The sequence below is a fragment of the Episyrphus balteatus genome, chromosome 3, assembly GCF_945859705.1.
Source record: "Episyrphus balteatus chromosome 3, idEpiBalt1.1, whole genome shotgun sequence".
Taxonomy (NCBI): domain Eukaryota; kingdom Metazoa; phylum Arthropoda; class Insecta; order Diptera; family Syrphidae; genus Episyrphus; species Episyrphus balteatus.
The window spans coordinates 54,494,254-54,519,791 of record NC_079136.1 but is presented as its reverse complement, the minus strand read 5'-3'; the positions used below and the strand labels follow the sequence as shown (position 1 = coordinate 54,519,791).

The 25,538-nt window shown below is 28.7% G+C and overlaps 2 protein-coding genes across 2 annotated transcripts in view; one reads left to right on the top strand and one right to left on the bottom strand.

Annotated features, from left to right (window-relative positions):
• The window catches only part of LOC129915572 (uncharacterized), a 199,605-nt gene that overhangs the window by 26,819 nt on the left and 147,248 nt on the right, over window positions 1-25,538 (bottom strand). The gene's annotated exons all lie outside the window — the stretch shown is intronic.
• Window positions 19,530-22,215, top strand: LOC129915581 (uncharacterized). The gene is made up of 3 exons (XM_055995189.1): window positions 19,530-20,243; window positions 20,767-21,032; window positions 21,090-22,215. Exons 1-3 carry the CDS (start codon window positions 20,046-20,048, stop codon window positions 21,121-21,123), a joined length of 498 nt encoding a protein of 165 aa, XP_055851164.1. The 5' UTR covers window positions 19,530-20,045; the 3' UTR covers window positions 21,124-22,215.

Below are 25,538 nucleotides of genomic sequence, written 5' to 3'. Positions count from 1 at the left end.
AGTTTAGAATTCTTGCAGTACCTAGCTGAAGGTCAAAAATTCAACAAACTTTATAAAGCGTATTAGTACAGGAAAGATAGACTTTTTCGTGGAACGAAATACAGGACGGCTGAATTTTTCAAATCTGAAAGAAGGGTATTAGAAAAGCTTAAGTCCTGGTTTTCGGGACGCCACCCCCCTGGCGAAATCCGCCATTTTGAAAAACGCGAATTGCTCTATATCTCCAAAACTATGGGTCCTATAGAAATGGTTATCAGACCAAAGTTATTGGAAATTTAATTATCTTTTTCTTTGTAGTACATTATTTTTCTGAGCGGGCAATAGTTTTGAGGTTATGTTGTTTTAATTTATTTTTTTTCGGTTTTTTTAAGATTTTATAATTCCCGGTATCAGTTACATAATTTTTTAAACTAAAATTACGTGTTTTTTCTCTTTTTTTGAGGAAAATGATTGTTTTCAATAAATTATTTTTATACTTTTTGCTCATTGTAAAAATTTTAGTATGGCTTTATTCTTTAGGAAAATTTTGTAAACTTTTTAATGGTTTAATTTTTTTAAATGATTTTTTAAGGTTTCACTTCTACCACGTGTGAAATGCACACATGATTTTTTTTTTCAGCATGTTTCGAATAAAAATTTATTTAGAACGGCAAATCGTCGGCTTAGAGTTTAAACGTGCTAACTCCATAAAAGTAAACTGTACAGGAGAAAGAAAAAACTTCTCAAAATAGCTCTTGTCAATCCAAATTACCATTTTGTGGGTTGGTACTCTTCATTTCAAGTCGCGTAGTTTCGTAGCTTTTTGCATTTTTGTGAGTTACCAGGTTTTCTTCTGTTATAAATGCAAACAAATATTGGATTTAGCAGGTTTTCCCAAAAAAATAAAACATTGTTATGAAATGTTTACCAGTAGATCTATTGATTTTCTTGTAAATATACGGTGGTTCAGAAGAATGTGCCAAGACAAATGGGAGAAGGGGGTACATTTTTTTTAGAAAATTGACTTGATTTAAAAAAAAAAATATTAAAAATCAACGGTTAAACCAACAATAAAGCCTTATTTGTTTTTTAACAAAGACAGAAAACCGGATACGGATATCTTGTCGTTTTCAAAAAAAAACAAAACTCCTTTTTTTTCGAAACCAATTTATTTTTTCTTCTTGAATTAATTCTTTTTGATTGATAACGCTTGTAAATTGTCGTATGAGTTTTTCTTGCTATGTGTGAAGCACTCTAGCAGTAAGTGCCTTAAGGCAATAAAATCCAAGGATTTCCTAACAGCTCCAGGCAGCTTTTTTCTCGCTTTAGTTTCGGCAAAGATCGAAAAAATAATAGGTATTAATTTTTTCTAGTGAAACTCGCAATAGCTTTTAATTCATCAAAAATATTCCAGTTGGGAAAAACATTTCCATAAGGGCTACCGAGAAAAGTCTTAAATAATAATGCGTAGTTCAATCTAACACCGATCAGTGTCAAAAACAGAAAGTAATTAGGTATATTAATACGGTTCTAATTCAGAAGGACAGATATTGCATTATGTTGTTTTAATTAAATCTTTCAGACTTCAAGTGATGATTAAACATGCAATCAAGAATGCAGTTGCTCTTAATGTTAAGAGAATACTCTTTTTTCTTATTTTTATGAGATAACTGTGGATTAAGGACGTTCAGATGGAGTTAGCAGGAATTCTTTGCGAATTATTTAGCTAGCTGTTTTACTCATCACGCGACTTGACCAACATAGAAGGGGAATTGAAAGAAAATTTTGATGTCAGACGATGCGCCTTCCTAAGCCCTTTCAAACTGCATACCTAACTCAAATTTGCCCTAAAGTGGAGTTAGCAGGTTTACACTCTAAGTCGACGATATCACACTTTTTTGGAAAAATGTGTAAAAATTTGGGACATGGTTATTTGACTATTTAAATTCGAAGAGCAATTATGGTAGCATATAGGTCATGCTTTATAATCTTCAAATGTGCATCTTGGAAATAAAATGAAATCTGCATCTTGAAAATAAATAGTCGCCAGATTACTTGAACACACAATTTCTAGCTTGATCAACCGTCTTCCCTTCCCCACTCTTTCAATTGCAGTTTAAAATAAATACACAAAAATAGCACGTATACGCCACAGTGCATGTGGACAAGGTGCAAATAATGTGAATTCAAACTTTGGCCTACGTGCCAACACATCCAAATCGATATCAAATAACACTTGCACTTATTAAATAAACAAAATCCTCCTCCCCTTTGTAACCACCTTCTTAAATTCTGTTAATTTTTAGAATATTACAAAACAAAGAATAAACAAAAACAAAGAATAAACAAATACATAAACTGCTCAACGTTTATAAATTGGTGGATAACTTTCACATTTGTAAAGATAATTGAATGAAATAAATTTTGTTATTTAGTAAATAAACAAGGCTTAAAATATTATAATTTCTAAATTTGAGGAACTGTAATTTAAAGAGCATAAAAAGCGATAATTTAGTCGCTGTTTTAGTACGACCTATTTATTTTGTGTTTGCTTCTTAATCAGACTAAAAATTTTTTTTTTAGTTCTATTTTGGATTAAGATTGAGTAAAGGAGTAAAGCTATTTGGAAAAACTAAAACTTTGTTTTTATAGAAAAAAATTAATCGGAACTTATGCTATTTTTCTTGACCTTGCAATGTTTGAACAGGTGTAACTTCTTATATTAGAAGTTCACGTCTTAAATATTACATATGTCAAAGACAAAAAAAAAGGATTATTTGAATAATTTCTCATAATTTCAAGTATTTATAGAATTTTAAACAAAAAGCATATCGTACAATGGTGTTTTTTCGATCTCGATATCGGTAAGTGCATATAATTGCAAACAAAAAAAACACAGATTATGTCAAAGTCATATACAAAATAAGGTCATGGTGAACACATTTAATTTTCCTAATTTAAGACATTCAATTTGTACGCAAAAAGTCAATTACTTAAATCCTTTCCTTTTGAGTTTTTACTCCTTGCTTGCTGTTTCAGTTTATGCACAATAACACAGACCCTTATTACTTTATTGACATTAAAAGTTCACTTACTTACTACAAAGACACATAACATCCCAACAGTTGACAGAGCTTATTTATATTCCCTGACAAGGATGTTAGCTGGAAAAAAAGATTTATCCAAAAAGAAAAAGCCATTTTACTGCACTTAAACTAACAAAAAACAACAACATCATTTGCATACTCTTAATTAAGGATGAATAATTAAAACAGAGCAAAATAAAAAAAAAAAAACAGATTTTAGCCCTCACCTTTAAAGGCGCAGCAGCCTGTGATACCATTTCCATACAAACACACAAACATACACACATAAAGTTAAATTCAACCCCTAACCTTGAAAATGCCTCCAACAACATCGCCGCCAAATGGAAAAAGTTGACAAAGCCAAAGAGACTAGAAGAGGTCGCCAGAGTGGAGCAGTAGATGAAAAAAAAAAAAAAAAAGACGAAAAAAATAAAATCAAACATAAAAGCAAAAAACGGCTCTGAAGTGGATATTCACCCAGTGAAAACAGCCAGCCACTCAGAAGAGACTACACTTGAAACTTGAAGTTAATAACAAACAGCAGCGCGGGACTAGCACCAAAAGCTTCTGTGAATATTCTCTAAATATTCATCAACTTTGCACAAAATTTAACAGTAATTATGAAAATTTGCTTGCCAAAGTTGAAATTGAAGACAAGGGACTTACACACAAAAAAAAGAAAAAAGTTAAAAAAAAAGGAAAACATAAATACAGACAAAAGTTACTGGTTACTGTTGTTACTTGAGGATAAAGTGCCGCGGAATGTCTGAAGTGTATGTGCGCTTGTTGTTGTTGTTTTTTTTTTTATAGGCTGAGAGCAGTGTTGCCTTAGATCATCAAAATATAACGAAAGGTTATTTTTATTGACAGCAAAAATAAAGCTTTACTCTAGGGACTATTTAGTTTTATAGACCGCGAGCCCGCAGAAGGTTTTGGATGTGAGTGACTATAAACAATGATTGGTATTGGTCTTTTACTGTAGGAATGAGATTTTCAAGTCTACTGGAGGCTTTTGAGGATAAAAGCTCAATAACAATACAATTTTTTAATTGTATTATGTTAACGAAAAATGGCATGAACTAGGAGAGAGTTTTTGTTCTGGAAAATTTATCTGTCTGCTTCTTGATGCACTTGAAATTTCAAACTTTAAGTGCATATTGTTTACAGATGAATTCATAAAACTATGTTGGAATCGTTATGATTTGCAGAGTTATTGCACTTTAACTTCTAAAAAAACTCAAAATAAAACCAATAGGGCCTGCAAAAATTACACATCTTATACAATTCATTAGATTTAAATTTTAAACAAACACTTTCTGACTTGGCCGAAACGAAAAATTCCCGATTGCGTATCACAACCCCAGTCATATTACTAAAGAACAATTCAGCGGTAAAACTGTTTACATTCCCGCAGAACTGCTCCAAGCAGTGCCAACGGCATCGATTGACTTTACTGCAAACAGTCATAGGGATAGCCTGGGTTGCTTCCCTTAACCGTGGAAACGAGAACAATCGTCCAGCTTGAAAAAGACCTAAAGGAGTATGTTTTACCGGGACTTGCACGCTGACGCACAGTGGGGAAAAGGCGGAAAAAACCCAACTTTCGGAAGTACGATTTATTTTGATACTGCACGTGTTTCTAACAGTAAATTAGTTGAAGAATCAGAAAATGAAAACTGTTTTTCAAAAAAAAAATTGTGGGCCTGGAGATTATCGAGTTTCAAAATGATCCATTTACCGTATAATTTCAAGGTTTGAACCAACTTTTTTTGTAAATAGGCTTAAAATAAATTGACAAACAATATGGTACATTAGTTTAGCGAAAAAGAATTGAATACGATTTTTTTTGACAAAAAACATTCCATTTTAGTGACTTTTTATGTTCACATGAGGTTTTAACTACTTCCTCTGTTTGCCTCTGTTGGCGGATAGGTTTCGTTAGATAGTGTTAAATCTCAGCAATAGTTTTCAAAAAAAATCTCACCCGAAGACGTCCGTATTCGGTTTTTATAGCAATTTCAATCTGAAAAAGTCATTCAAAAAACCACAAAAAAAAATAAGGCAAAAAAGAAATATGCAGGTATTTTCGCCAGACAAATCTTTCTAAATGTATTTTGGTATGCTGAATCTGAAAGTGAAGTCCGTTTTGCTAAACAGCCCAAAATTTTTGATAAGATTGCAAAAAAAAATTTTAAACCCACAATTTTAAAGTTTTTCCCAATTTACTCGCTGTTGGGATCAGGAGTTTGTGTTAATGAAACCTGCATTGTACATTTACCTATTAAAACAAATGTTTTTTTCACTAAGCCACTTTTTGACTTTATTTATAATTATCGGAATCGGAATACAGTAAAACTGGTTATTTGAAGCCTCTCTTATCTTTAGTTCCACTTGTTTCCAAAAAAAGGATGGAATGATTTGATGGAATGTTCCGCTAATTGAAGGAAAAGCTTAGGCTTGGTAGCCGTTTAAATTTTAGAACTAACCAAGGAAAAAAAAGTTTCCAAAAAAGTTAAATTTTGAAAAAAATGCCATACCTAGCGTTTTTGGATATTTTTCCTTTTTTGAAAATTTTTGATTTTTTTTTTTTTATTTATGTAAAATTTAAACGGTATTTATTAATAAAATGTCCAAATAAACTCAAAAAAATTTGATTTTTCTAAAAAAGCGATTGGAAGTAAGTCATTTACAGCTGCTGAAAAAACTTGATTTCTGATTTTTTAATATAATTTTTTTCTGAGTGGACGTGGCAATGGGTTGTCATTGATGTAGGTTTGTCTTGCTAATAGCTAAATTTCCTGCAAATTTCATGAAAATTGGTTCAGTAGTTTAGTCTTAATTGAGTTTTTTCCGGTCTCCCATACAAGGTGACCCACTGTGTGACGCCTCCTGTATTTATCATTTGAACAACCTGAGAATCATAACTGAGCAATGCGCTTAATATCGATTACCATTCAACCTTCTGCTAATCGACTTCGAATAGGCTACTGACAGCGCAGAAAAGGATGCGTTTGGGACGCTATCCAAAAGTTGCTGTCAGCTTATCTTACATGTTATGATTGTACCACTTAAATGTTCAATTCGTAATGCTAACCAAACAAGGAAGCTGTAAACCTTTGAAAATACATAAATGTCTGAAGGATTTTTTGGCCCAATGGTATATATCCTATCCAACTAAGTAAGAACTTCTTAGGAGAACGCCAGTGGATTTGACAAACACTTTATAAAGTCAAAGATTACATTTTAAACCAAGTAATGCAATGAAACACGCTAAATCAAGGTGTCAGAAGAGTCGTAAACCAAGAATATCAAGAGCTGGAGGGACCTGAAATACCTTGCTTTAAACCATAAGGATCACCCACGGATTTGATAGGCCTGGGACCTATTTTTGTTATCTAATAGAAAACCACCGAATATATCGGGTTTAGTGCTCGAAGAAATACCTAGTACCCAGTACATTTTTCGCATTTGTCGAATTCCTACGCTGATCTTTCGGCGTGCGGATTTGATAATTATTTTGAACTAATTAATTTCTGAGGACTGCAACTAACTATGCTCATCAGAACGTTTAAGAGTTAATCAAAGATTTATAGCGAAAACATGATGTGGCATTATGTAGAATTCTTTGAAAGGTCAAGAATTGAAAAAAAGAACCATGCATGGACTGGAATTTAAGAAACCCTGTTCTTTACCAAGAACATCACGCAGAGTGAGATCACCACCATTACCAAGTACAGAGGGCCTGGATTCGTTAATTGCTTTTGTAATTTCCATGTAAATTCCATCCCTAGAATCCGTTTCTTAGCGATGAATTCACAGATCACATATCTCTAGCTAATAAGAGGATATCTTGTGCAACTTCTGAGAAAATTTGGGCAAAAAATTGCAAGAGGATAGCGTGCGTCAAAATTTAAGCTGATTTGTGTTTGCTCCTTTTTTAGGTGTTCTATATAATATGATACGTTTCAGCGACAAGATTAAATAAAAAAAATCATGTGTGCAATTCACACGTGGTAGAAGTGAAACCTTAAAAAATCATTAAAAACAAAAAAAATTAAACCATTAAAAAGTTTACAAAATTTTCCTAAAGAATAAAGCCATACAAAAATTTTTACAATGCGCAAAAAGTATAAAAATAATTTATTAAAAACAATCATTTTCATAAAAAAAAAACGAAAAAACACGTAATTTTATCTTCTCACGCTAATAAATGCATTTTTTCCCTAACAACCTATAAAAAATGTTATACCATCTGAAAGCTTATTGTAAGAGCTCAAAATATATATATCGATCAGGTCTATGAGACATCTAAAAAAAAGAGCTAGAATTTTTTAAACTCGATGAAATTTCATCCAAGAAGCAAAAAAAAAATGCTATTAAATCAATTTTTTTGTTTGACAACCTATAAAAAAATTTATACCATGTCACAGTGGTTTGGGTTGTATGGAGATGGCGTCATAATTCAATAACTTCTGAACTACTTGTTCAATAGGGATGAAACTTTCAAGCATGATATAAAGTCTCAAAAGAATTCACCACACCAAATTTCCGCCCACTGACACGCCCACTCACAAAATTTTTTTCTGTTTTTTTTTGTTTTATTAATTTTTTTTAATAGTATATTCAATTTTTATTTTAAAATCAAACTCGAAAAAGTAATTCTCATGTTAAAAAAATACAATCAATTATTAAAAATACGAAATTTCAAAAAGTCAAAATTTAACCTTTTTTTCTATAGAATTTATATTTTCTATGACGGAATTGAAATTTTGTAATTTTTTCTCAACTATCTCGCCACTTTTTACTGCCCAAATGTCATAGACGTTTTTTACACACTACAGGCAAAAATAGATCGTACCTAAGGAAAATTAATATAAAAACAAAAAATCAAAACGGCTCAAAAAGGCTCAAAACATACAACACTTAAACCTCAATTGCGCAACTTGTGGTCGATTGTGGGTGCTAAGATTATGTTTTTCTTAAAGCTGACATATCATTCTTTATAACAAACAATTTTTTTTGCTTAAGTTAGGTTAAGAACTATTTTAAAAGTTTACTTGAAGATTGACAAAAATAGAAAAAACGCGTAAATGGTACATGACTCTACCCACATAAATATAAAATTAAGCGTTCAAATATGACAAAAAAATTAATAAAATAATCTACACACCTTCCTTTTGTAATTCCATTTCAAAAAAATATTGATAACTTCACTTTTATAAAAAATAAAAATACTTGAATTTTATCAAATTTATTAACACCTGTTTTCAACGAAAATTGAATAATCAGTTCACTTTGAAAGCTAAAACAAAATAGATATCACGTGACTTGTAAGAAAAAATGTATGCAGCAGTAAATATTGAACTATTATTTATTAGAATAAGTCACTTGGGACAGAAAAAACGAACTTTATTTTTTTTATTTTTGTCATATGGGCGAAACCACAGTGCATGTGAAAGCTTATTGTTTCACTGATTACAGACCGGTTTCAATTCTGCCCTTTCTTTCAAAGGTTTTTGAGCGAATATTACAGAGGCAAATAAATTCACATCTGTGTTCAAACTGTTTGTTGACTCCAATGCAATCTGGGTTTCGTAAACTACTACAATCAGTGTAGTAGATGACATAAGAGAGTCGATGGATGAAGATACGGTAACATTTTTGGTTCTTCTCGACTTCTCAAAAGCATTTGACACTGTTGACCATACTAAGATGTGTAACAAACTATCATCTCTGTTTAGTTTCTCGAATTCAGCTGTAACTCTTATGTCATCTTATCTAAATCATCGAAAGCAAGCGGTTTCAGTGAAGAACAGTACATCTGATTTTCTTTGCACCACTAGGGGAGTCCCCCAGGGTTCAATTCTGGGGCCAATTTTATTCTCGATGTATGTGAATGAACTTCCTTCTAAAGTGTTATCTTCTGTCCACATGTATGCTGACGATGTCCAACTTTATAAAAGTTGTCCTTTAGGTATGATTGAAGATGGTGCGCATGCAATAAATAACGATTTGGATAGTATTTCGACCTGGTCTGAAGAAAATTTATTGTTTTTGAACCCTTTAAAAACAAAATGCTTGGTTATTAGCAAAAAGGTGTTGGATCTTTCCTACTTTCCTGACATTAATCTTAAAGGTTCAAAAATAAACTATGTTGAAAAAGCAAAAAATTTAGGAATAGTGTTTAATAGAACCCTTACATGGAATGACCACATTAATTCTACAATTGGCAAAGTTTATGGTGTTTTAAGGAAACTTTGGATGTCTCATAATTACACTCCACAAAAAATACGTATGTTGCTGGCAAAAACGCTCATACTTCCCATTCTTTCTTACGGTTGTGAAGTTTTTAGAAATTGCGATGCATCTAGCAAGAGAAAACTTAATGTTGCGTTCAATAATACCGTGCGTTATGTGTTTAATCTGAGACGATTTGATCGTGTTTCAAACTATTCGAAGTTAATTTTAAATATGCCATTTGATCACCTCCTTGCCTATAGGGCATTGGTTTTACTTTCGAATGTGATTGAAACTCGTCAACCTAGTTATTTGTTTGATAAGCTACGCTTTGGATCCTCTAGCAGATCTCATCAACTCATTTATCCACGATTTACATGCTTAACATCTGAGCGACAATTCCTAGTTAGCTCTATTCGCCTATGGAATTCTCTACCAGGGCAAATACGGAGGTGCGGCGGGACTGAGAGATTCAGGATCGAACTTAAAGCTCACTACTCTAATTAATATATTTCTTTTTTTTTTCTTCTTCTTTCTTATATTAAAAAAACATAAATGGAGATGTATGTTAAAAAACTTAAAAACTTATACATTTTTGAAAATTATTATTATTATTGTTATAAATTATAATTGTTTAATATTTTTTCAATTTTGCTTTTATTTTTTGTAATTTTTAATTTATTATATTTGTATACTGTTATATTGTCATAAACGTATATTATGTTCTGTAGCTCAACTCAATCAAATTTTTAAGCTTCACTTGCTATAAGATAATTTAAGTCTTAATGTGTAAGCATTTAATCGAAATAAAACTAAAAAAAAAAAACTAATTGGGTTAAAAAAATTCTAGCTCTTTTTGTAGATGTTGTATAGACATGTTCGATATAAATATTTTGAGCTGAAACAATAAGCTTTCAGATGGTATAAAATTTACTGAAGTTGTCATATAAAAAAAGTGATGGAATAAAAAAAAAGTTCGATTTTTTTAAAATGATTTTTAAGGTTTCACTTCAACCACGTGTGAATTGCACACATGATTTTTTTTTTAATTGAACTGACACAAAAAATTGCTTGGGTTTTGAATAATTACTTCTCAAATTACTCAATTGGAGTACCACAGGGCAGCCATTTAGTCCCTATAATTTTTAATCTACTCATAAATAACCTAGCATCCGTCTCGGTTTTGATAAAAATTCTAATACAAAAATTTTAAATAAAATTCTGGTAAAGCCGTTAGATGTTTACGATAAAGTTGCAAAACAAGTTTGAATATTTTTTAATTATTTTTCGAATTTAAAATACAATTTTTAAGATTAGTTAGGTATTGTTTTTTGATGATAGATATCTTTGAAAAAATGATCTATATTCAAAAATATGAAAAAATAAAAATTTGGAATCTTTCAATGTTAATAAACTTTCGAGCTTCGAAATCTTCAAAAAATAAGTTCTTTCCCGACGAATCAGCTCCAATTTCAGACACAATATTGTTAGCATTCACTTATTTATTTCAAATTGTTGTGGACTATTATGGTAAAAGAAAATTTTTAAATTTGCTATGATTTCTTAAATTAAATCATTTTATTTTTCCACAATTCTTGAAAATCCAATTAGCTTTTGTTTCGCTCAGCTGCCAAGATTTTTTTTTGCAAATAAAACGAATAAACCAAAGAAATAATAATTGAACGTTTATTTTTTATGAGTTTAATTGGCATCCAAGACTTCAAGATAATTTTATTTGTAATAACATCCTCATTAACGCTGAACCCTACAAATTTTTCTTGCTTAATCATCAAAAAAGAAAAAGAAAAAAACTTTGAAAGATTTTTTCCATTGAGCCTTTAACTGAATAAGTATTTCAGAAAAAGAACAAATAAAAAAACCTTTAAAACTTAAACTCACAATCGTTCAGCAAATAATTTAAAGTTTAAATTTTATTTTTCGCCCTATTGAATAATATTGGAATGGCTTTTTACGTCAGATTATAGACAACTACATAGATTCAACAAATACGAGACCATTGAATTTATTTATTAATACATATAGATGAAACCAGAGCCAATATTTTGTATAAAATTTTATTCAACTCGTACCGATCCGCTCCGTTACTGACAGTCTGGAGTCTTTTGTTTTATAACCACATTCAAATTACCAGCTGGCCAATTTACACAGAGAGAGAACAACGATAAAAAAAAAGAAAAAATATTTATATTACTTCAACTGGAAAATGAAAATAAAATCTCCTGAAATCCTTGTTAACAAAACTCAAAACAAATCTAGAAAGACAACAAAAACAAAGAGAAAGCTACCCCCCATGGCGTGAATGGTGTGATGATGGTTGGAGGTGAGAGGATGATTTGCTTTTAAAAATTATCATCATTACAAAACAGAGATAAAATAAACGATAACAGTTGTTATTTAGTGAAAGTTGAAAACGTTGTTGTATTTCAATATACCTACAAACCAGCTGTAATTTGGGTGGGCAGGGTTTCGAATGGAGTTTTTGGAATTCTGAATTTAATATTAACCCTCTGTTGGCACACCTCTTTTTTGCGAATTTGGTTTATACTTTTTCATGGCGCTAGAACTTTTTTCGGTCTCACTATTTTATAGAGAATCACATATGAAATTGATGTAGAATTTTCTGAGGAATTCGAATACTGTATTCACAATTCTCAAAAATGTATTTTCACCCTTTTAAATACACTTTTCTGTGACCACTTTTCATTTTTGTCCTGCCAAATTCGCACCCGTGTGCCGACAGAGGGTTTAGGTACCTAGTATTCCTTAAAATAAGGAAGAACTAGAAAATGGAAGGATAATCCAAGATAGAAAATTCTTCATAAACGAATTAAAATTTTACTAAAATAGAAAGTAGACAACTGAATTTGTTAATTCACATAAAATTTAAATAATTTTTTAGGAATATTTCGATTTTTAAAAAGTTATGGTTTAGAATAAAAAAATATTTTTTTACGATTTTCAACGGTTTAAAAATTTTATTTTTCATATGTAGGACTTTTTTTTAAGTTTTACTTAGTTTGTTGATTTTTGTGTTTAAAAGTATAAATATTCCTTCCTATTGCAAAAAAAATGTTAAGTTATTGGATTGCAGTTTACTAAATAGAAAAGGAACAAAGATGCCACTCAATAATGCACTTTTTTTAGTACCTAAAATGTTGTAAAAGAAAGTGCACGTATGTATGTACTTTCAACCTAAAAATTAATTATTCGTTTTAATTTCTTGCAAAACAAAGAATTTTACGAAAAAACAAATTTAAACATTTTTTTAACCTATTTTTAAAAAATATATATTTATTGTTTAAACAAATTTTCAAACATAAAAAAACATGGGATTCGATTGTTAAAAAACTATTAATTGACATTTAAAAAAAAAAAAAATAAAAAAATTCAGTGTCCGTTTTGAAAAAAAAAAATTTGAAATAATTAGGTAAAAAAATTTGTGTCTTCAAATTTTTTTTTTAAATTAAGTAATTTAGGAGAACGTCAGAACTCAAGAGAATTTCCCAAAAATATTTTTTTTTTAACAACAAATAAAAAACTTTTGTTTATCCTTAGCAAGTACTGAGTTACCAAAAAAACACGGCTGAAGTAAAAACTGGATAGAACTTTTTGCTGTTATGAATTATCACCATACACTATTTTTGACGTGTACCAAATTCTAATAACCCCCTCACGCCGCCGCTCTCACAATTAATCAAAAGAAATCTTGTGATTGATATTTATAAAACAAGTTCTATCCGTTTTTGTTTCGCCTGATAATTTTTTTAAAACAGGCTAATTCCCTTTTCAATATAAAACTATTCAATTTTTCAACAAAATAAAATGCACGACTGGGTCGCACGTACTTGCTCTTGTAGTTCACAGTATCTTTATTTTAAATATCTATTGGAAATTTAAGATTTTGTTCAGTGTCAAGAAAAAAAAAATAAAAAAAAAGAACCAAAGTTTAAAAATTAAATTAAAATTTTTTGTTTTCAATTTTTTTTTTACATTTTATACTTCAAAATGATGTCTGTAAATTTTTTATAAAATTGACTTATGCTTTGATGAAATATATGAACTTAAAAAATATGTCAATTTTTGAAAAACGGTAACGCCATTTTCCGTTCTCTGCAGTTTTTGAGAAAAACTAAGTAGTAGTTTTGTTAGAATCAATAAGTCTTTTACGTATACCAAATTTAATCAAAATCTTTAGAGCCGTTTTCGAGAAATTTGCAATACCTCGAAAACGTTATAAGGGAGATATGCGTTAAAAGGGAGATATTAAAAAAATAAAAAAAACGGGTCTAGGGAATAACGTAAAAATCATCTGTACCAAGTTTCAAGCAAATCCATCCATTCGTTTAGGCCATAGCTCGATGTACAGATGGACGCCCAGACGCACGGACGCACAGACGCACACACGCACAGACCGACGGACGGCATGACGAAAATCACTTTTTTGATCTTCTCCATCATCGTAATGTTATTTTTGATTAAAACCTCAAATTTTTTTTCTACACGAAACCAATACTTGCCCTATAGGCTATAGAGCAAGTAAAAATTTAACGCTTTTCATAGTTATTAACGATATGATTAAAATAAGGCTTTTTTCAATAATATACCCTCAAAAAATGTCAAAACTAAAAAAAAAGTTCTTATCTGACATTTTTTGAGGATATGTCAAAAACCTGGCGTGATACGGCAAAATAGACTTCGGATTCGGTTTTTGCGACCCAAAAATTATATGAAAAACCTAGTCGCAACCCCAGACAAGAACTTTTTGTTTTTGACATTTTTTTGAGAATATCTCAGAAATCTGATGTGATAGAGCGAAATTGACTTCGAATCTGGATTCAGCGATCTAAAAACTATATGATTAACATTTTCGCACATCCTGATCAGAGATAAAATTTTTTTTTTGTGACATTTTTTGAGGTTGTCTCGAAAACCTGAGGTGATGGGGCAAAACGGACTTCGGATTCAGTTTCAGCGACCCAAAACTATTTAAAAAACCTAGTCGTAACTCTAGGTCAGAACTTTTATTTTATTTTGTGTGGCTGTGTTATTTTCGATTCAAAATTCAAAGGAATTTTGAAACATCCCCAAAATCGGAAATTTACTGAGCCTTTAATTTTTTCCAAAACCAATTGCATATTTGTGTCCTTTCTTGGCCATCTCTAGTTTCACGTTATGTTGTTATGTTTTCTAAGATTTTCAATCACTTATTAGAAGTGGATCTATCCAAATTTATTTCCTTATTCGTTCCTTGGACACAAAAAAGTACATTAAAGTAAATTTAAATACAAAAATATGTAATTTCAAAAATAATAAATAAATTCTGATGAAAATTTATACCTGCGCCCACACGCATCAATTAAAATCCTTTGCCAGCCATTAACACGTGTGTAATAAATACCCTTGTTAATAAAAATCCCCTATATATGTTCTGTTTCATAAGGATATAACTTTACATGCCCCATCACAAAAGCATCATTAAACAAAACACTTCAAATCATCCATCCTTCTGGCAAAGTTTATCTCTCATATGGAAACGTCATTAAACTTTCAAAACTCATATCCTTTTCCGCCCATATCATAATGGCGGGTAATTCTATATCAAAATGTATAAATTTGAATGATTGTCCCTTTTAATAAAACACGACTTTTATATATATAGAAATGTTATGCGGAATAACGAGTAGGTATGTTGTTGTTGTTTTTGTTTGAAGTTTATTCGATTTTATATGATGTTTGAAACGTAATAAAGAACAAAAGTTTTAATTAGGGTTTTGTTGCCTTTTACAATAATTTGTCATCGAATGAGCGCTAACATTTATCATTTTAAATAGTTTTGGATTAAATTAAATTACTTTACATCAATTAAGTTCTTTTTTATGTCTTGTTACGAAATAATTAGGGAGAATATCGTTTTATTGATTTTTTAAGGAAATTAATCCTTTTAAATGGCTCAACTTTTAAATAACTCTTCTCGACCTATGATCCTTAAAAAACCCAACTAATTGTTACTGAAAACTAAATCGTCCCATTTTTTTATATTGAAATTTCCTGTTTTCCTTTAAATATACCATCATAAATTTAACAAAATATAGCTTCTCAGCTTAATGACACTTAAAAAATAATTTAAAGTAAGAACTTACAAAACTAAGAGAAGTGCTTCTAAAATTGTTCGTCTCATTGCTTCATTGCTATATAAATTTTTCATGCAAACGTCTTGCAAAACCTAACGACCCATATATGCTTGTAAGTAATTGTTGCAAAGGTTTTCCTTCATAGCCAAAGAGATACTATGTCACTTATAAATCCATAAATGTATTCTATTCTCTTACAAGCACGAGAGAGAAAGAGAGAGACCCACATCCTAAGGACACACAGGACACAGTAGAATTTTTGCTTTATCTTTATCACTTGAAGTTCGCATCATAAAAGACATAAAAAAAGCTAAGCAAAAAAAAGGAAAGAAAATCATCTCAATGCCCAACTATCTCTCAAGAGTCCTTTAAAAATTCTCAAGGTGGACAATTTTTCATCGCAGTTTTCTTTTCTTCATGGGTATATACTAACGAATAGAGTCTAGTATATGATGTGGCATTTTTTTTTTCTTCTTTAGTCCTTTTTTTTTCCTTTCTATCTTTATTTTTTTTTTTTTTTATTTTTTACTTGTGCACTTTGAGGTAGGATGTCATATATAACCATTACTTACGTTGTCCTTTAGGGTTTATCGACCGAAAAATTTTCCATTTTAGTATTATAACAAGCACAATTCTGATGAAATCATTCGGCAGTGATCTGCTGTCACCAAAACCCACATCTCAAACCTTTTTCCCCCACCACCAATATCGACCTGAGGGTCTTTGCATCATCATATCATTTTTTTGTCTGTGTACTTAAATATTCCTGGTATGTACAATCCTTATGACTGACCTACCCAAGTTTTCTCGTATCTTTTTTTTTTTTTTTAAAGAAAACACATTTATGTATCTTTGGGAACGTGTAAAGTAACATAAAACAGATTGACCATAAGAACGCCTACTCATAGATACCTACTAACCTACTAACAGAACTGTGTATAAAATATTGGCTTGTCTTCTCTTTTGATCTTTTATTTTTTACCAATTTAACGTGATACAAAAATTTGACGAAAACTTAAAATTGTTATCAGAACCAATTCACTTAAAATTTATAATCGGCTATCGTCAAAGCTTTCAAATTTAATTTTTTGTATAAAAAAGAATTTTCTATAGGAAAGAACGTTTTTTTTTTCAACAATTTGTAGTTTTTTTTAAATGTTAGAAAAAAATTCAAATCAATTCCTCAAAAACAACTCATTGATTAGTTTTCCAAAATTAATTTTTCAAAAAAAAAGTTGAAATTTTTTTAAGAATTCAAAAAAAAAAATTTGTTTTTCAATTTAAATTTTAACATTAAATTTAGTGAAAATTTAAATCGGTTAAGTCTTTACGAGAAACTTAGTTGACCGTTTAATGTCTCACTATCAGCATTGAAAAATGTGCATTAAATTTAGTTTGTTTTAATATTCATCGAATTTCTTACAGTTTTGATTGATTATTTTTTTAAGAAAATCGACAAATATTAAAAAAAAATTGAATATACATGCAAATATATTTATGCAAAAATATTTTTATTTGCAAAACAAATTTTATTTTCAATGCAAATATTTTTCAGTAGCAATAACATTTTTTTTAATGCAAAATATTTTTATTTTCAATAAATACAGGTAAAATAAGTTTTTTTTTTTTTAATGCATTTTTTTTTTTTTTTTTTAATAAAAAATATTTTTTTATGCAAATTTCTTATTTGCACTGAATATTTTTTCTTAAATTTGTAATGGAGAAGAAATGCACTAAAAAAAATGATTTTTTTTTAAATCTTGTGCTTTACATATGACCAAAATGAAAAAATTAGTTTTTCGTCGTACTTTTGAAATGAAAAATAAATATTTTAGACATAACATTAAAAAATAACGTAAGAAGCGTTTTATTGATTTCTGACTTTCTCGCAAGCGACTTAACCGATTTCAATGAAAATTTATGGAAAAACGGTTAGGTACCTGATTTTTTTTTAACTTTTAATTTATTTCTTGAGAATGGCTTACTAAATATTTTTTTTATTTCAAAAAAGATTTTAAAATTTGTGTATGCAAAAAATTATATTTCTTTTCCAATTATCAAAAAAAAAAACCCTAAAAACTCTTTGTTTTACAACAAATCTAATGACTTACTTAAAATTAATGATAAAGTTACACTAATACTATTATTTTATTACTATAAAAAGAAACCTTTACCATTAAAGCAAGTAACCCAAGTAACAATTTCAAACCTCGGTTACAAAATAACCAAAGTTATAAAATAACTGCAAATAACCGCGGTCATAAAGCGGCTATAAACGGGTTGTTAAAAGTCTGTGGGTAATTTTAGGTTAGAAAAAAAACCCAGTATTTTCGAAGGTTTGTTTTGGGTTAAAATTATACGTAAAATAAACTTTTAAGTCATAAATTAGTTTCAAAAATTCCATTTTTAAACTAAGGAAATATTTTGGCTATTTATTTACTTTTATAAAACCCAGGTTACATTCTTGTTATTTTTTCAACCCAATTTTTTTGGTTAAATTATAACCTCAGTTTGAAGTTGGTTTTAAAATAACCAAATTTCTTCAAAAGTTTCAGAAAAGTATTTTAATAACTCGTTTTTGACACAAAGTCATAAATAAGTTTTTAAACAACTTCTAGATTTGTTTTTTAAGGGTTAAAAAATAACCAAATTTTGACTCCAAGTTTGAAGTAAGTATTTTAATAACTTTTTTTTCGCACAAAAAGTTGTTTTTAGGTTAGAATTTAACCAAATCTGATCTCAAAGTTTTAAATAAGTATTTTAATAACTCTTTTTTTACCCAAAAAGTTATTTATTGGTTATAAATTAACCAAATTTTATCTATAGTTTGAAACGAGTTTTTAAATTACTCACTTTAAGATGGAAGTTGTTTATTGGTTTAAGATTAACCCATTATAAATCCTAAGTTTAAAGTAAGTTTCTAATTAACTTGTTTATTTGTCTTTTATGGGCTAAAAAATAACCAGATTTTCATTACAAGTTTCAAGTAAGTATTTAAATAACTCCTTTTTTACACAAAAAGCTATTTATAGACTAGAAATTAACCAAATTTGACCTTAAGTTTGAAACGAGATTTTAAATTACTGACTTTTTACCATTAAAGTTGTTTAGTGGTTTAAAATTAACCCATTATAAATCCTAAGTTTAAAGTAAGTTTCTAATTAACTTCTTTATTTGTCTTTTATGGGCTAAAAAATAACCAGATTTTCATTACAAGTTTCAAGTAAGTATTTAAATAACTCCTTTTTTACACAAAAAGCTATTTATAGACTAGAAATTAACCAAATTTGACCTTAAGTTTGAAACGAGATTTTAAATTACTGACTTTTTACCATTAAAGTTGTTTAGTGGTTTAAAATTAACCCATTATAAATCCTAAGTTTAAAGTAAGTTTTTAAATAACTACTATAAGTACGTATAAGTTTTTAATCAACTCGTTATTTACCTTTTAACAACCCTGGTTATTTGTCAACTAAGTTCCAACCCAATTTCAACTAACCAACAACTCTCCACACATACACATTCACCATACTCGAGCGTCGCGCGTCGCCCATCATATTTTTGACTCTCATTTTTCTCAGATCTCTCAGTATTCTTTTGTGGCTGGTTGTGACAAGTTATTGTGCGCGAAAGTTATTGTGAAAAAATATAAGTTAAATTTAAAAAAATATCTATCTGTGAAAAATTATTAAGAGGTAAGTTATTTGTTTATAATTTATTTTAAATATTAAATATTGTTGTTTATGTTGAATCGGACTTCCTTTTATATGCAAATAAAAATCTTTATTTCATACTATTTTATTTTTTATTTTATTTGCATATAAAAGGAAGTGACCAAAAGAGCCCGATTCAAGATAAACATTAATAGTTCAAATAATTGGTCAAATAATCATTAATTTAATTAAATATTGTTATATGTTTATAATTTATTTTAAATATTGTTTGAAAAATAACTTCTGAGTTTGAAAAATATCTTCTGAGTTTAAAAAATAACTTCTGAGTTTGAAAAATATCTTCTGAGTTTGAAAAATAACTTCTGAGTTTGAAAAATATCTTCTGAGTTTGAAAAATATCTTCTGAGTTTGGAAAATTCTGAGTTTGAAAAATATCTTTTGATTTTGGAAAATAACTTCTGAGTTTGAAAAATATCTTCTGAGTTTGGAAAATAACTTCTGAGTTTGAAAAATATCTTCTGAGTTTGGAAAATAACTTCTGAGTTTGAAAAATATCTTTTGAGTTTGGAAAATAACTTTTGAGTTTGAAAAATATCTTCTGAGTTTGGAAAATAACTTCTGAGTTTGAAAAATAAATAAAATAACTATTTTCAAAGTCGTTTTTAAACTCCAGCTTATCTTAGACTGGGGTTTATCCAATGTTATTTGAATAGGATAAACCCCAGTCCCTCTTAGTAACAGCTGAGATAGCATATTAGTTCTTTCACTAACCGTATTACTTTTTTTTTGCAGTTATAGTAAACTCTTATTTTAAATTGTTTATAGGCCCCAGCACCAGTACCCAATTCAAGGAACTATAGTCCAAAATAGACGAAATTTTGGAAAGACAGCGTTCCACTGAGGTGAAGGTGCAGGCCATGCAAGGAATGCTGGAGGCATTCATGGCGAAGTCCGAAGTTTCGGTCAATTTGTTGGCGTCCAAAATTGAAAATGACAATGCAGAGGAAGTGGATGAGGAACTGCAACTTGATGAAATTTTCCCACTTACCTCTGTCCAACAAAATGAGGAAATGGAGGAAAAACTCCATCAAAATGGATTGTTAAAAAAAAAATTGGTAAGTACCAAAATATATGAAATATTTGAATTTATAATTATCAATAGATTCTATATTGATTTCATTTTCATTTGTTACTTCTCTAAAAATATTAAGTTTATGTTAATAGGTTATTTTTATCCTGAAATCTTTGAATGCAATATAACACAGACCAATAAAATTGATTTTTTTTAAATTTTCTTAAACAAAGCCACTTTTGATGTGCTGAACTAGAATTCGAAATCAGAATCTTCCTGCCAGCCCTCGTTTTTGAGATAAATTAAAATAAAAATAATAACCTGGAATATCTCATAAACGAGAGCTGGGACTGTGCCTACATCAGCTACATTTATTTCAACAAATGATTTTAACAAATAATAAATAATTATGTCACACTTGTCGTCTCCTTTCTTCAGAGAAGTATTCAGCTTTAATTCAGAAAATTTAAAAGTTTAGGAGTCTGTGTCATATTGCACTCAAAGATGCGAAACTTAACACACTTTAAAGCACATTATTTTTAAAACATATTTTTGTTTTCTTTCAGGTCCGTAAGTTGAGCTCATATGGGGGGGTCAACGGAATGAAAACGATCCGCACTATTTGCAAGTGCATTTTTACAGATCCACTACTGGCAGAACATTCTTGGCTGGGGACTAATGCCAAAAAAAGTTTCAGCCAATACAAGTTCCTATATAAAACTATATTGGAAGCGGTCCGATCAAGGTACCCCACCTATAGTGAAGCCGAGGGTGCTTCATTTTTTAAAGGGTTTTTGAAGCAAGCCCCATTTCGAATGGGAAAACCGTCCACGTAAGTTAAAAAATAAAATTATAATCAACATTTAAGTTAACATTTTTCTCTTTACAGAAATACCAGTTCCAACACCAGCTCCTGCCTCTGACGGGCAATCCACAACATAATTAAGTTAAGCTATTTTTTATTTTTAGCTTTAGTTTTACTTTTACTTTAAGTTTTAGTTTTAGTTTTACTTCATTAAATAATGTTTCACTAAACTTAAATTTCAGCGTTCTTATTTCAAATATTAAATTTTCAGCTGGAAAGAATCTTGTGGTTTTCAGCATGTTGGTAAGCAAACATTTTATAGGTTTTTTAAAATCTGTAAATAAGCGGTTATAAAAAAGCCGTGAAATAACATTTTACAGATTTTATAAAAAACTATAAATAAACGGTTATAAAAAAACCGTCAAGTAACGTTTATTACAGGTTTTATAAGAACCTGTACGAAGTTATTTACAGGTTTTATAAAAACTGTAGGTAAACGGTTATAAAAAAACCTTCAAATAACGTTTATTATAGGTTTTATAAAAACCTGTACAACGTTTATTACGGGTTTTAAAAAAAACTGGAGGAAAACGGTTATAAAAAAACCGTCAAATAACGTTTATTATAGGTTTTATAAAAACCTGTACAACGTTTATTACGGGTTTTAAAAAAACTGGAGGAAAACGGTTATAAAAAAACCGTGAAATAACGTTTATTACAGGTTTTATAAAAACCTATAGGTAAGAGGTTATAAAAAAAACCGTAAAATAACGTTTAAAACTGGTTTTATAAGAACTTGTTATATTACAGGTTTCAAAAAAACCTGTAATAACGTAAATTACAGGTTTTATAATAACCGTAGTAAAACGGTTATAAAAAAAACCGTCAAATAACTCAGTACAGGTTTTTTTTAAACTGTATATTAACGGTTTGTAAACGGTTATAAAATAGCCGTAAATGGTTTATTTCAAGTTTTTCTTTAACCAAAAATAAACAGTTATTTAATAACCGTAAAAATTAGGTTTTTAAAAACCCAGTATTCGTAGAAAAAAGTGGGTTTTTTAAAAACCCGATTTAGACAAAGTTAAAAAATAACTGACCATTTTCGGTTGTGGAGACGTTTCTGGAACGTTTTTAAGACGTTTTTTTAACGAGTTTAGTAACTTATCCGTTAAATAACCAGAGTAAATATCCGGTTTATTTTCCGCTTTTTAACCACAAAATGTTATTTGGGAAGTGTGGCCCACTTGCCTTGCTAAGAATTTTAAATGAAACCTATAAATCAAAATCTTTAGAGCCGTTTTTTTGAATTTTTTTAAGCCGGTTTATTTTAACTTTTGTTTGATGGCACCTGACATTTCTAAGATAGATGAAAGTTTTTATCGAAAATTATATTTTGTTTCAAATCAGCCGCTTGGGACCGGATTCAAAAAACTCTGCAAAGTAAAGAGTGTTACTTTATTTCGATGAAAATATTCAAGCATTAGACCGATTAGCTCAAAATTAGTTGTTTTAAAAGATAAATGCTTTCGATATTTTTGTTGCCAATATTTCATGAAAAGTCCAAAAACTTACAAACTATTTCGCTAAGAGACAATCTTAGTCTCTTGTAAAAACAATCTTTTTTTTATTAATATAATTAAGATAATTTGTTTGCACACTCCTGTTAACCATGGTATGTTGTATATTTAAAAATTCTTAAAAGTTCCTTTTTTATTTTGCCATTTTCGTAATTTATTTTGCATGAAATTAAACGCAAAGTAGCATGAGTATCTTTTTTTTTTCTCTCTTAAAGTCTTTATTTTATGAAGGTTTGCATGGTGCTCTGACAACTTTTGTTTTTGTGTCCATTTTTAAGGACATTATTTTTGTTGTTTGTCTTCTTTATATTTATATTTTTTTGTGCCAGTTTAAATGGGAAAGAAAAACATTCAGCAATTTACGTAAATTGAATTTATTTTAAAATAATGAACTTTTGTTGTTATTTGTATTATAACAGAGTATATAGTAGGTACAGAAAAAGACAGGTGTACTGAATGCATGGGCACAACATAGTTTCCTGAAAGGACATCTCAAAATGTCAGATAGATGTAAGTATGCATGCGGAACATAAAGGAGAAAATTTACCTATCTACATACCAACTTTCATACTCATACTCGAGTGTATGTTTAAATAGCTCTGCTGGGCAGTCAGGCATTTCAGAATGTACTCTCTCAGAGAGTGAGTGAAGTAACCGAGAAAATAAAGGATGTGCCATTACCATGCAACTGCTTACAATAATGTTGTATGTAGATTAAAGAAAATAAGAACAGTCTCAAATGTATCTAAAGGAAAATTAAATAATTGTTTAATTCAAATTAAAAGTAAAACATCAATGAGAACTTTTTTTTGCGTTCAAATAATTAAAATTAATTTGAAACCAATATTCAAAAACCACAAAAGTTATCTTAGTCCTTGTCCATTGAGCTCCGTGAAGAGTCATAATAGATATACTTAAACAAACAAAAAAAAAAAAAACAGAAAAAAACCTTTCCGAGCTCATTAGGAAAACTTGCGTCAACAGATTTTAAAGAAAAAACTTTGAAAATAATGCTGACTAATGAAAACTTAAAATATGTTATTTTTATATTTTTATATTTTTATATTTTTATATTTTTATATTTTTATATTTTTATTTTTTTATATTTTTATTTTTTATATTTTTTATATTTTTATATTTTTATATTTTTATATTTTTATATTTTTATATTTTTATATTTTTATATTTTTATTTTTTTATATTTTTATTTTTTATATTTTTTATATTTTTATATTTTTATATTTTTATATTTTTATATTTTTATATTTTTATATTTTTATATTTTTATATTTTTATATTTTTATATTTTTATATTTTTATATTTTTATATTTTTATATTTTTATATTTTTATATTTTTATATTTTTATATTTTTATATTTTTATATTTTTATATTTTTATATTTTTATATTTTTATATTTTTATATTTTTATATTTTTATATTTTTATATGTTTATATTTTTATATTTTTATATTTTCATATTTTTATATTTTTATATTTTTATATTTTTATATTTTTATATTTTTATATTTTTATATTTTTATATTTTTATATTTTTATATTTTTATATTTTTATATTTTTATATTTTTATATTTTTATATTTTTATATTTTTCTATTTTTCTATTTTTCTATTTTTCTATTTTTATATTTTTATATTTTTATATTTTTATGTTTTTATATTTTTATATTTTTATATTTTTATATTTTTATATTTTTATATTTTTATATTTTTTTATTTTTATATTTTTCTATTTTTCTATTTTATATTTTTACATTTTTATAAATACAATTTAGCGGAAATAGCTATAAAATGCAAGATGCAATTGTCTACTCTTTAATATTAAATTTAAACTTCATCGCTTCACTTGAAATATAGAAAAAATAAATTCCATCACAAAATACAAAAGACAATACACTTTAACTTCATACTTCAAACAAAAAGTCCCAAAAAATAAAAGGACATTTTCATTCAATCCTTTTTATACCCCCCGAAAAGCTCAAAGGTATAATAAAAAATCCTTTCATGGACATTTATATTTAAGTCACTTATTGTGAGTAATTCTGAACGTTCTCGTTGTCGTCATTCTATATCGCTGTCGTCGTACTCGTCCTCGGCTGTCCTCATTGTGTGTATATTTCGTTGTGACATTCTATGAATTCTGATGCTGTATCTAAATCTACTTACACATAAAGATGTCACAAAAAGTAAACTCCCAAAATTTATGTTAAAATAAAATAATAAAAAAAATAAAATAAATACAAAAAAAAAAGGAATCCCCAAAAGAAACATGAATCATAAACGAGGCTAATTTTCCAACTGTTCGTGTGTACTATTTTCATCGTGTCGTCTTTTTTCCATTGAGAAGCTCCTTTTAGCCTTCAAAAACATACATATTTCGTCCTTGTGCCCGTGATGAACATTCATCCTTGCTGTTTTCTCTCGCTGCCAGTCCATTACTTATATTTTTCGAGTCCATTTTTCCTGTGTGTAAATTGTAAATTGTAAATTTCGTATATTTTCTCTAGTCGGTCGTCGACAGTCGTCCTCGTGTAGCTTATACGGTCTCAGAGACAGAGAGAAAAGGGAGATGAAAAACGTTTGATCGTTGTTGGTTATAACTCGGTTCACTCTTTAAATAGCTCCTAGGTGCAAAGCGCTCATAAAATGCTGCAGGATATTACTTTAATTTGCCAGGTTATTTTTCTCTGTTCTATCGTCCTTTTTTTTCATTTTTCGTCGTTTCAAAACAATTCTCAAATGGATTCTGTTCTATAGTCTTTCAAAATTAGCAGACAGTAAGTATATTGAAACTTTCCTTAGTCCTCTCGGTTACAAGGATATTTTTTTTTTTGTTTCTCTTCTTATTTTATTCCTTAGACTTAGATTCTACATAGAATCATAATATCTCTTCTCTTAACTTGGTGTCCGTTCATTCCTAGGAGTTTTTTCT

Coding starts and splice junctions, on each gene's coding strand:
- LOC129915581 (XM_055995189.1), top strand. CDS start 20,046: ATGCAAGGAATGCTGGAGGCATTCATGGCGAAGTCCGAAGTTTCGGTC. Junction 20,244..20,766: donor GATTGTTAAAAAAAAAATTG/GTAAGTACCAAA, acceptor GTTTTCTTTCAG/GTCCGTAAGTTGAGCTCATA. Junction 21,033..21,089: donor CGAATGGGAAAACCGTCCAC/GTAAGTTAAAAA, acceptor TTCTCTTTACAG/AAATACCAGTTCCAACACCA.